Here is a 13,136-nt window from a genome sequence, read left to right as displayed (position 1 = left end):
CGGGATTTTTGAACAATCGTGGCGCATGAAATCCCAGCCTTCTACTTGAACCAGCTGCCTACACAATGCCAACAGCATCACGTGGGGCTGTTCTGAAACATGCACATTTGTCCTAAATTTTGAAGTTTAATGGTCTGCCTCTAATCGGCTTCAGCAACATTCCTTTAAAAATACATAGCATGTGCTCCCCAATTTGAATATTAAATGAGAGTAAAATACAATTAATTTAAGCTTGAAATAGAGATATTATGTTATGTTGGCACAATGAGTCAACATAAAGGGAAAGAACAGGTGGTAACACACCATGCTAACACTTTAGGATATTTTGCTGACATTCTCTTGATGCCCAAACGTGCGTCCCAGGTGGGCATGCACGCTTCCCTGGCCATTCCTGCAAACTGCTAGACAGCGGCTGCCACGTGGTGTCCCAGCAGCCCCGTCAGATGCAATATGCTCCCTTTTGTAAGCGTGGCGTCTGATTTCATTCATTGGACCCTCTCTCTGCTTGTCCCTGGGATGGACTTGCACCCTATATGTGTCATAAACCATCCTTTTTGGCATACTCTGCAGTTTCACTATCTTTATTAAGCAAGATCATCTTCTAAGAGAAAAGGATAAGCTATGCTGAACCCCTGTCGAGTCAAAGGAACATAAGGCATGGGGACAAACCATTTTCGAGTGACTCAAACTGCTCCCAATACCTTGTTTTGAAAATGGTGCTCAAATGTTAAAATATTAACTTTTCTAGAAGAGACAAAGATAGTTATTTCTATTAGTATATTTTCCTAAGCAATCTTAGCATAACTTTTTAAAACAACTGCATTTTGATTATGAAATTGCTTTATAATACCCAATGAGTTAAATAGGGTCAGCTATTATATAATTTCATCCTTTATTTATAAAACAAATTCTTGAAAAAACCCCCAACTATTTCCATTAAGAGAGAACCCAGCGACTCCCCTGGCGGTCCAGTGGTTAAGACTTCACGCTTCCACCACACAGGGGGCGGGTTCGATCCTGGTCGGGGAACTAAGATCCTACATACCATGAGGTACAGCCAAAATGTTAAAAAAAGAGAGAGAGAGAGAGAGAGAGAGAGAGAGAGAGAGAACCCAAAGACAGACTCATTACAAGTTAGTTATTAAATTGGAAATAAAAGAGAATGAGGAAAATGTTTTGTCATCACAAGTATACTGGAAAGAGCTTACAGTATTGAGGCCTTGTCCCTATCCAAGAATACACACAGGGGTTGTCAAAGCAGAGAGAGAGGTATGTCTTGGTGCTTGGATCATGGGTGGAGCAGGCACAGGGATGGGGTTGGGATTCCTGGTGGACGTGCACTCAGTTCCTCAATCCGTGAAGCTGTAGTGAGTGGAGGAACGAGCCCCTCTACAATTCCATCATGAGTGTCCAGCATCAGGGGGGAACCACACCTCAGCTTTGGGAGTGTGAGAGCAAACTCATCTGAGTTAGGATAGAAACCAGCTCTGAAATCCTCAAACAACTATAGTAGGTTTTCAATGGAATCATAAAATACAACGTCAACCACCCTCTTAATTGTGAGATGAGTATTTTAATCGAATGCCAAGGAGAACGTTTCCGTGGTGTGTTTTCCATCCTCAGAGATGACTCTTGTAGCAGAGCTCCACATGGTAGACCTGTGCTTTCCTATGAAGCCCTTCCCTGGGGCTGGCAATCTTGAAAAGGACGTAAGAAAGTGTGTAGAGATTTCAGACTGTAAAGGACAGCTTTGGCTTACAGTACAGGGGGGTTGGAGAGAACTGGGGGAGGAGGTTCTATGTTTCCTTAGCAACTGGTTTTACCATTACAACTATAATTGATTTCATGAATTGGTTAGAAAAAAATTGTTAAGTTGAATGATAGGTTCTAGTGATAAGTTCTAGTCACAGTGTGGAATTTTAGACAAGTCAATCAACAGAATGGGACTCTGTCTTATTCTCTGCTCTACTCCCAGTGTCTAGAACAGTGCCTGGGGCACATAGTAAACATGCAACAAATATTTGTTGAAGGAATAAGTGACTGAATTTAACCATCTGGCCCCATTTCATAATCTGCAAACTTCAGATAGAAGTATCTATGAGGAAGGAAGACCTCTGCTGTGGGCTCAGCAGGTAGAAGAGCAGTTCCCGAGACAGGCCAGTCTGTATTTCTGCCGTGCTACTGAGGATCAGGACAAGGAACTAATTACCCTGGAAATAATTCATCATTATGTGGAATTACTTGACAAGTATTTTGGCAGTGTGTGTGAACTTGATACCATCTTTCATTTTGAGAAGGCTTATTTTATTTTGGATGAGTTTCTTTTGGGAGGAGAAGTTCAGGAAACATCCAAGAAGAATGTCCTTAAAGCAGCTGAGCAGGCTGATCTACTGCAGGAGGAAGCTGAAACCCCACGTAGTGTTCTTGAAGAAACTGGACTGACATAACTCTCCTCCCCTGTTGATGACTTCTTGTGGCATTTCACACACTGTAGATGGTCACTGCCTTCACGTCCATGTTAGCGAATGGTGTAAGATGACGTCTTGTCAGTATTACTGTTCTGCTAAGCTGCTTCATTCAGGCCTACACAATTTTTTTTTAAAGGGAACTTTGGTTAATCAAGTGATAACAGGGGACTTAAATATGAATTAGAATGAATGCAGGAAAAGAAAGGTACTTTTTCTGGCTATTTTAAAGCTTATAGGTCTGTTTCTCTTGAATAGATTATTATCATTACCTTGATTATGTGCATCTATGAATATGACACAACCAGGCAATATACATTTATTAATTACTGTCTTTGGCAAAAAAGTTAAATTATGTGAAACCTGGTTTTATGAAACCAAAGACTAGTGCATTTCAGTATATACGCAAATAAAGGGAATTGACATGTCACATATCAAGTGAACGAAAATTTCATTGTGTTGAAACTTTAGAAAAAAAACAAATGTATACCAAAGACCCTTATTAGAAACTAAACACCTTAAAACAAAGGGAATACACAAAAGACTAATGGAATGATGCTGTTTTACACTAGAAATTATTTCTTAGCCATTCCAGACCTGGGACGAGGAACAGAGATCAGCTGTTTCATAATAGTAAGCACGTTATTTTTAAGGCCAAGGAACATTCAACTCCTGAGATAAGTTTCTTGTTGTCATTATCGTTTAGTCACTTAGTTGGATTGTTTTTGATGCCTCCCCAAATAAAATGGAAATGTTGACTTACCTGGGATTCTTAATAACAGCATCTTACGGAAAATGTTTTACTCTCTTCACAAAGTGTTGCATAAGTCATTGTTTAAAGCACGAATATTTCTTCCAGGGTGCTTATTACAGCCAAATTTATTTTACTCCCCTATTGCTTCCCTCCACTGAGAAGTGCAGCAAGCTTTAGGGCAGCTTCCGTCCCTCCTGTGGCACTGCCTAGTTACTGGAAGTCATACATATAAAAACAGATACCACCTCTCATACGAAAGCGTGAGCTGAATGAGGTAAAACGGCACTAGGGGTCTCTATATTTTTTAAGGATATACAGTTGTTTCAATGTCACTTTTATACATACTTCTACGTATCTAAACATGTCTTCACAGTTTACACTTTCATTTGTATCTGCTGGGCTGGATTAAGCTTTGTTGTGATTGTGACCAATGTTCAGGCCACGTGAGCACTGTCTTATCACATCGCCAATTAGTTGTAATAAATGTTCAATGTACACCAAAAAAAAAAGCATCTACGAGTATTGAGCAGAACAAATGAGATAAATCATGTAAAAGTGTTCTTCAAAGTATAAAACATGATATACATGATAGGCGTTGACAGATATTACAATATATACTTCTTATAGATGTACATAGGTTTGAGATGTTCTGTTTCTTACATACTTCCCTGGACCTGAAGAGGAGAGGTGAAAAGTCCCCGTCAAGAATCCAATGAGACTAACCCATCATTAATGCCGTAAAGTATTCTGCAGCAGCTAAAGCTGCAACTACTTAATCGTTTCAGTGACTGAACTTTAATGATAATGCTTGTCTAATTTTTCCTTCGTGACCATGAAGTTCTAGATGGTGACAATGGCAATCTAGTCCCTGGTTTAGAAATTTGGGATCAATATTGCTTCTTTGTTGAAGTGGGCTACGTCTGCATACTGAACTCTTTCTCTCCACAGTTCCCACCCTCCTTAAGACATTCTGGGCTACTCGCCCTATGGCTGAGATACAAAGTGTCTCACGGTCCTCCACCCCCAACAGTGTGGTCCTCAATCACACCACGGCAATCCACAAGAGAAGAAGAAAATAACCAGGCATCTGGGCCCATTTAATACAAGCTAGAAATATAGTACAAGTGGGATTGAATAACATACTCTGATGGTCTTTAGGGAATGGATAAGGGTAGAAACCCTTAAATTTGAGGTTCATTTAGCAAAGAGCAAAGAGGGTTTTGATGACAAAAGAGTAAGTGCTGAAGAGAGGTGTGGACAGTTCTCAAAATACTTTTAGTATTTTTTCTGTCTTTATGATCGCATTGGCAACATTAAGGAATGAGGTAATCCTGGCTGGGAAGCGTAAAAGTCCTTCCAAAAGTAACTGCACTATATAAACTTTGAAACAAAGGAACTAACATGTTATTTATAACAGAGCAATAAAGGAGTATAAAATTATGTCCAAGTCCCCTGAAGTCTGGTTCTGATGGAGCACATTCTCAGCCTCAGTTCTAGTATCTGAAGAATTCACCCAACATCCTTAGAAGCCATTTCTTTAGAATGCATACACTTTCTCAAATCATGTTGATTCACTCCATTTCGCATCTTTTCTTACCTGTTTTTGCTCTTCTCCTAAACCATCCCACATTGAAGCCACGATTTTAGAGACTTCACCAAAGGTAGCGTTTGGATTTTGGCCCTTGATGGCAGCCTGAGTATCACGAAAGAATAACGCATAAGCAGACACAGGTTTCTGGGGCTCATTAGGGTCCTTCTTCTTCTTCTTTTTGGGGGTTTTTGGTTTTTTCCCCATGTCAGAGGCAGGTCGCTTCTCTCCACCATTGACCTGAAATAAAACAAAATCTGAATTATAGAAGAACTAAGAAAATTTGAGGACAGATCATATTGCTCTCCCTTGAGACTTACATAGATATACTCACCCATACACATCACGCAAACACAGACGTTTCTAAGGGACACTTGGTTTTGTTGTTGCTACTGTTTTTCAAGTAAAACTTATTTCATGTAATTTTCCTATTCATCCTTTTCCAGCCTAATTTACATAGCTTTACAATAATATTATTGACTCTCTTTGTAATACTATTGTACTGTTACATATTATACCTTAACTCTCTCAACTCTTTCTTTTTCTCATTCAGGAAGCTGAATGAGGAGTAGCATCATGGCTATGACAGCAGCAAGTTCCTCGTGTAGAAACCTCGTGTTCCCTATTGTATGAACAATCTAACCGGTTTTCTTCTGGGGAGTTTATCCTTTTCCTCCTAGTTATGATTTTTAAACAATAGTGGGCAACATGTCCAATGAAGAAAGCTGAATGGCTTTTGGTGGTGCCCTTAGGTCTACGGAATGCTGCTGGGAAAGCCTAGCAATGCTCATGGCTTGGAGAATGGCATAATCTAGACCCTAGATCAGTGATGTCCAACAGAACTTTCTGCAATGGGGGTAAAGTTCTAAAATCTGCACTATTCAATAGGGTAGCCACTAGCTACATGTAACTAATGAGTATATGAAATGCAGCTAGCAGGAATAAGAAACAAAATTTTAAATTTTATATAATTTTAATTGCTTTAAATTGAAATAGCTACATGTGGCTAGTGGCTACCATATTGGAGAGTGCATCTCTGTAAACTAGATTCTCAAATCTAGACATTTCTAGAACAGCTTTAATATTCAGTTTAAGGATAGTTTCCATTTTCTCCCATTTTTCCTTGAGTATGAATATTTGGATAATCTGAATTGTTATTATGATGCAAGTGGGAAAAAAACCCCACAATGTATTGATATTTAAGACATCTGCATTTGAACTTTGATACTAATTATATGCGATGTCACTTCATCCACCTCTATAGAATGAGAGATTTGGGCTACAATTTCTTTCTAGTTCTAAAATTATATGAATCTACATGAGTATCAAGTAGTGTTGTCTCGTAAGGAATCCTCTTTCCACACGCCTATCCCACCAGCACAAAGGCCCCCGTACACTGTCTCCTGATGAAGTCACCATTATCAGGGAGGTTCTGCACCCTCACCTTCTCTTATTATGACTGTTGTTGCTTTTTTCTTCTTGGCAAACAATGTAATATGTATCTTATTCAGACGAATTGCCAGGCAGAGTAATTTGTGTAAAGTAACTGCCACCATTGCAGATGAAGCATGATCTCCTGAGAGGCCAGTGGATGTGACATCAGAGGATCCACACTCATGTCCTCCTTTACTATTTTTAGCTGTGAAATCTTGGCAAGTGACATAATTTCTCTGGGCCTCCATTTCCTCTACTGCAAACCAGTTGCAGTGCCATTTTGTGATTACTGAGATGATATATATAAAAATATGTTTAAAACTTTAAAATGATATTCAGAGGTTAATTATGACATAGTAGTAACTTTTTACGGAATGAATGGAAAGAAATGACCTTAACACTAATTTGTGATGCCATATGGTCTTGGTTTAAAAGATATGCCTTGGGAACCAAACAGAGACAGGAAAAAAAACTAAGTGAATTCTTTGGCTTTGGCTTTAGTGAGAAAGTTATTTAAAAGATTATCATTTTGAAACTGTCTACTGAAGCAGACTGAACAACCCCATGGGGACAGGATGCTCTGAACCGAGCTGACAAGCTAACGTAGATTAACACTAGAAGATCACTTCCCCAGGATGGGTTTGAGGTGATCCTGTCAAATGACTGGTCCTCAGGTAAATCTGCCAAAGGACAAGGATGCTGGGACTGGGCTGAGGTGATACTGGGCAAACGGGTGTAACGGCTCTAAGCTAAACATGTAGGCAAATATGACCTAGAATGGTCATTCTCAATGGTTGAATGTTAGAATCACCTGGGAAACTTAAATAATACCCTCATGTCCAGGCTTCAGCTCTATACTGATTAAATCAGAAAGTCTAGGAGCAGTAGACACTGGTCTCAGTCACCCCTTAGCTCTACTCCTCCAACTGCCGTTTAACTACTTCAGACACGTAACAGACAAACAAGCAAACTTTCTCTTTGCCCCAAGGCTACACAGAGCCGATCTTTCTTCTCTTAACAGCCAGACTCCTCCACGTGGTTGTACTGGCTGCAGGCAGCTTTGGCAACTCACTGTACCTCCCCACTGCTTAGCTTTCAGTAAGGTCGCCAAGGACCACGCTGATAAATCCCGTGGAGTTTTTACTCTTCCCCTGACTTGATTTCTCACTGGGGGTGTCCTGTCTCTTCCAAGGGCTCCATGACATCACAATCTCTGGGTTTTATGCCTACCTCGGTGTCCTCACTGTTTCCAGAATCATTTTTAGGCCTATCCTCCTCCACCTGGCCATTAAATGGTAGTGTTCCTGATGTTTTTTTTTTCTTTTTTTTTTTTTGCTGTAGACTGTCTTCTCTTGTGAGTTTGTACTTAGGAATGTCTTAAGACACAGGGTTTCCATTACCATTTGTGGGTGGATGAGTGTCAAGTTCTTTTCTTCTGAATTCTGAATGCACAGAAACAATTGCTATTTGACATCTTTATCTTCTTTATTTTTTTTATAATTTCCAAATTTTCTAAACATAACTATTCCTATATTCAAAATAATAAAATATCAAAAAGAAAAATAAAAAGGACTCAAGAAAGACCACAATGAAGAATATTAAAAATGAAGGGATCATTACATTGGAAGTCATATTTCATCAAGGATTGGGAATATTTAGACAAAGGGAACAAAGTGTAGGGAAATGAATGGTTCTCCATAGGGAATATTTACCTGGACTTCTTTGAAATTTTAATTGAAAAATTAGTGATCTGAAACATTAAAATCTCCATGATTGCAGATTATATCTACCTTTGTAGAAAATAATCAAATGTCAGTTGTAGAGATAAATTTCCTATGATTCACTGTGAATACTTTTATTAAAAGATTTTCCCAAATAATTTAAATAGTTTCCCGATTCCATTGTCCAAAATTGTGTTTGAACTGCTGATCTTTATGCTTCCTTTCTTTTTAAATTGATACTGGACAACATGGTGCAATCTACTGGATGTGTGATGCCCTATGATAACAGAAAGGCCAGTTACCCTCCTGCTGGACAACGTGGCCCTTCTTTCTAGGGATTCTCTGCAGAAGGAGGAGAATCTGTTACTGCCAGTGAGAAGCTCGAAGTATCAAGTGTATGAAAACCACAAATTACTGTTTTGAGGCCACGTATAGCAACCCTGTAGGAATCTCTAAACAATTCCATGCAGCCAATCAATTTGGTTGGTTTTCTGGAGGCTTCCCCTATTTTCCTGGCTTGTTCCTATATTCTTGGATCATAATATTCTGACCACTTGTAAAACTGCCCTCACAGAACTGAACTATGGTTTAAGATAATGCCCTTTCACCAAAAGCTGATGTTAAGAGGAAACAATGAAAATAAAAATTATGTGTGAAAGAGTTTTTAAAAATAAAATGTGCTTTGAAGGGAATCATTGTTATACTGCTCAGTGTTCCTTGTATAACGACTTACTGGATATGTACAATGTCTTTGCTTTTAGGATGCAATAACGGGATACAAATTCCTTGCTGTGGTCTGATGTCTAATGCACCCATGCAGGTGGGCAGTGCTCTGTGAAGTGAAGGCTGTCTGCCACGTGAACACTGGGCGTTGCCTCCTGATGTGTGAGGGTCTCATTTTTTATCTTGCATTTTGCCTGTGTTTGGGAAGGTACAGAAATGAGCTGCTATTTTAGAGTCCGTATAATGAACTGGGAATTTGTCAGGCCTACTATCTGGCGGTAGTTTCATCACATATTTGAAAACCACATGATCATATCTCATATACAAAGCCTCCCTAAAGAAAGAAATGTGGCTATAATTTGGATCCGCTTACACGCCAGGAATGGATTGTATCTTGAAAGACACCTGGCCTTTCTGACCATCAACTGTTTGGAATGAACACAGTGATGATAAATACGACTGTGGTGAGAAAATTAGCTGAATGGGTTTGTAACCCGTGCCTGGATCTTAATTTTGAGTGTTGTCTGGATCCTGAATTCTTACTTAGATGAATGAAAGCTTATAATTTTATGTCCTAATTTTCTAAGAGACCCTGACTTCTGCAGTCTAGAGCAGCACTATCTTATGGAATTTTCTGGAAAGATGGAAATGTTCTCTGCACTGTTTGAAAGGGTAGCCAGTAGCCACATGTGGCTATGGAGTATGTTGTGCCGGAGCAACCGAGGAACTGAATTTTTTATTTATTTAATTTTAATTAGTCAAATTTAAATGTACACAGTCATATAGGACTTGTGGCTACCATACAGGACTGTACAGCATTGTGTACTGGACATTGTTTCAGTGTATAACATTTCTAGAGTTCCTAGGGTCTAAGACTGAAGAGTTAAATTTAATTCCAACGTCATAATCTTTACAATGCAGAAGGAGCCACATAATGCAAAAATATAAACTCCCCACGACGACGAGCACACTGAGAGTAAGGACGAGGTTCCGTTAACCTTTCCATCCTCACAGCATCAGTTCGGAGTCTTACATGCAGGGGATCATCACACACTTCCACCCCTGTATTATACAGCAGTGGGCGGAGGCTTAGAATGACAAGGAAAAGGACATTTGAGACACGTATAAAAGTTGTATGAAAATCATAGCAACTAAGAACATGTCTGGTTTGAGGCTTTAACTGTAATCTTGATCACCCACAGGCTTATTTCATATTCAATTTAAGCACTCATGAATAAACAAATACATACACAAATACATACAGATACTACTCTCACATAAGCTTTACACAGATACATGTGCTTCATGTAACTTGCGTGTAGACATAGATTTATTTCCCAAATCCCTAGGGGGTGTCCTTAGGCTTCCGGTAATCCACCTCCTGGCATGTCTTATTGCTTAATTATAGTGATGTATTTAACTTATTAATCACAAGAAAACAATAATTTTTCACTTTAAAAAAGCAATGTGTTAATGGTGCTACTTAGAGAACACTTCTTAAGAATACAGAGTACTGGAGTTAAGAGTCTCAAGGAAAGAGAATCACTGATATTGAAATGTCCCTGGGGAAGTTAGAAACGTCTATAAGCATATTAAAAATAAACTGCCACGGTCCCAAAGCCTTTAATGGAGCTGGGAAAGCTGTTTAATGCACACTAACTTGCAGTGATCGCTGTAGTTTAAAATAGATTTTAATCAAGCACCATCTGCATAATAGGCTGAACAAACAACACAGAACTCCACTTATAACTCTTATCATGTAAAGTAAATATTATAAAATCTTCACCATAGTAACAGGGCATATCACAGCACTTTTTGTGATGGTACTGTTTCTGTAAGTGAAAAATTCTGCTACTTAAATTCATTCTCTCTTTTCTTTCTAAACTATGCCATCTAAAATCCCCTTATGAGAATAAATTCAAATAAGCATGGAAAGTAAGTCATCTAGTTACTGTGAAATCAGCAAGGCTGTAATACCTCTTTCATTTTACAATCGGGTTTATTATTATCATTAATGATAACAGTACACTCAATGACTCAAAACATCAATTACAGAAAACCATATATAAAATGTTATACTCTTGAGATGATTCACAAGTGCAGGGCATTGTATCGGTATCACAGTTTGTAAAACAAATTCATTTTTAAGGATCCTTGATTCTGCCAAAGATAACTGAGTTTCGTTTTAGCAAAAATACTCAGTGGCCTTATATAAGGTAAGAAATTTGGGCTACTGTCCAGAAAAATCACTTTAAAGTGAAGAAAAGATTTGATTGTAATTATATACACCTGTTAGTTATGTTTATTAATTTTGTTAGATTCATTTGCTCTTTTCTAAATTTGCCTGTCTAGGGTAATATGTTTACTTCTTATTATTTCTGATTGAGGGTTTCTCCTGCCTTACACAGAATGCACAAGCTATCAATATACGGTCCCAGTGAATAAAGTGCCAGGTGCCTACGTGTAGCCTCACGTGAGTTTTATTCCATGACTTAATCCAGTACGCTCAATTATCCAGAGTATGAATCATCTAAGAACATATACACCTCGAAAATACTATATCCTAGTATAATTTAATTACTTAAATGGGTCTTAGGAACCATTATTTGGAATCGAGTACTAACTGGCTGCTCGACTGACTTTTACTACTTTCCCCAGAACTGCTTTGCTAAGTTCAGCCTTAACCAATGGGATACTTTAGTTTTGATAAACAAGTACATATTAGTTGCTGGGATACTTTTAAGAAATTCTTAAATGTATCATGCATATTATATCATGTGAAGTGTTTAACAACTGTGTAATAAATACAGTTCAATGTGGAAAATACCAGACTTTAAAATCCCAATTTTAAATATTCTGTCCTAACGTTAGACAGTGTGACCAGACATTTGGTACCAACATTGCTTGATTTCATTTCATGTTTATAGAAACCTGTCTGCTTATCATTTTAATTTTATTCCAGGAATCTCCTAGCCTTCAGAATGGTGGTAAATAACAAGTACTTTTCTAAAGGCTTGTTTAATTGTTGCTCTAGTGACACCCTATTTTTTTTGAGAAAAAAAAATCCCTTCTCTTTCTGTCCAGTATGGTAATGTACATGCAGTGATGAACTAGCAAATTCTAAGAAACTCTTAAAAGCAAAAAAAAGTAAGCAAAAGCAGGAACCCGGAGAAGTAAGCAGAGTACTGGAGCCAGCTTTCATCTTGAAGACAGCTGCTGAACCTGGTGAAATTGAATCAAAGTCACAGCAGATAGAAGACAAAGCCCACGGCTGACCAAAAACAGTGGGATGTTTAATGGGAGGCTTCCTATTAAAAGTCAGGACACAAAAGAATTAGACTTTCAGTGCAGGGTGAAATAAAATGATTTCCCTTGCATGTTCCCTCCCGAGACCTGCAAGGACGATTCTGAATGAGAGGGGAAGAATATCTTTTGTGATAATTCACAAACAGAAGCCAGCTTTTGTAAGGATTTATACCCTGAATGCATACTACTCGAGTGGTCTGAAAAACTTTAAGCCCAAAGCGGTTCTAGATCGTAATGGTCCAAGACGCTTGGGACGCTTGGCAGAAGCAAACACAAATCATCCTTAGAGGAGTCCACTTTCCAACCAGGTCCAAGAGAATTCTCATCAAGTTCTAACGAATATCAGCTGCTATTCCAAAAGCAAGAAAGCAAAATGAAACAAGGCAGTAAAACCAAGAGCCAGCAGTAACTAAAACCTCAATATATTAGCTTTAATTTCAGATTTGATATAGTTGAAAATTGAATTGAATTACAAACTGGGAAATTGATATAAATAAATTAATCAGAATGTAATACAGAGCAAGAAGGAAACAGAAAATATGAAAGAAAAGAGTCATGGAGGATAGGATGAGAATGTCTAGCATTTATCTTATCAGAATTACAGAATGAGAAAGGAGCAAGAATAGGGTAGAGGAAATTTCTGGAAAATACCCAGAACTGATGAAAAACAGAAATATTTAAATTTGGGATAAATTTAAAGGAACGCACATACTACACAATGATGCTGCAAGACACCGAAGGCAAGAGACGATCTTAAAACTAGTCAGAGAATAGAGGCAGATTACTTTCAAAGGAAATACAGTGAGGCAGCAGAATTCTCAAAAGCAATAATGAAAATCAGGATTCAATGGAGTAATATATCATCTTCAAAATGGTAACAGAGAATCACTGTCAATCTAAAATTCTTCTCCTAGTGGAAGTACTTTTTAAGGTAATCATGTTCCCAATAGATCCTCACAAGAGAAAATTTTAAAGGCATAGGGAAAATGACGTCAGATGACAAACTTTACATGTGAATAAATCTAAAGAAAAAAGACTATAAAGACAATAAAAATAGTATTTCATGGAGTTCATAAAATTACACTTAATTTAAATTTAAGATAAGTTATAATTTAAATTATAATTAAGATAAACAACAGCAATAA

The 13,136-nt window shown here is 38.0% G+C and overlaps 1 protein-coding gene across 1 annotated transcript in view; it reads right to left on the bottom strand.

Annotated features, from left to right (window-relative positions):
* The window catches only part of TOX (thymocyte selection associated high mobility group box), a 294,840-nt gene that overhangs the window by 28,622 nt on the left and 253,082 nt on the right, over positions 1-13,136 (bottom strand). The window contains exon 5 of the mRNA XM_036829797.1: positions 4,817-5,047. Within this exon, the coding sequence (XP_036685692.1) occupies positions 4,817-5,047 (231 nt within the window). The remainder of the gene's footprint in view (positions 1-4,816; positions 5,048-13,136) is intronic.

Source organism: Balaenoptera musculus, chromosome 17 (genome assembly GCF_009873245.2).
Source record: "Balaenoptera musculus isolate JJ_BM4_2016_0621 chromosome 17, mBalMus1.pri.v3, whole genome shotgun sequence".
NCBI lineage: Eukaryota > Metazoa > Chordata > Mammalia > Artiodactyla > Balaenopteridae > Balaenoptera > Balaenoptera musculus.
This window is presented reverse-complemented; position numbering and strand designations above follow the sequence as displayed.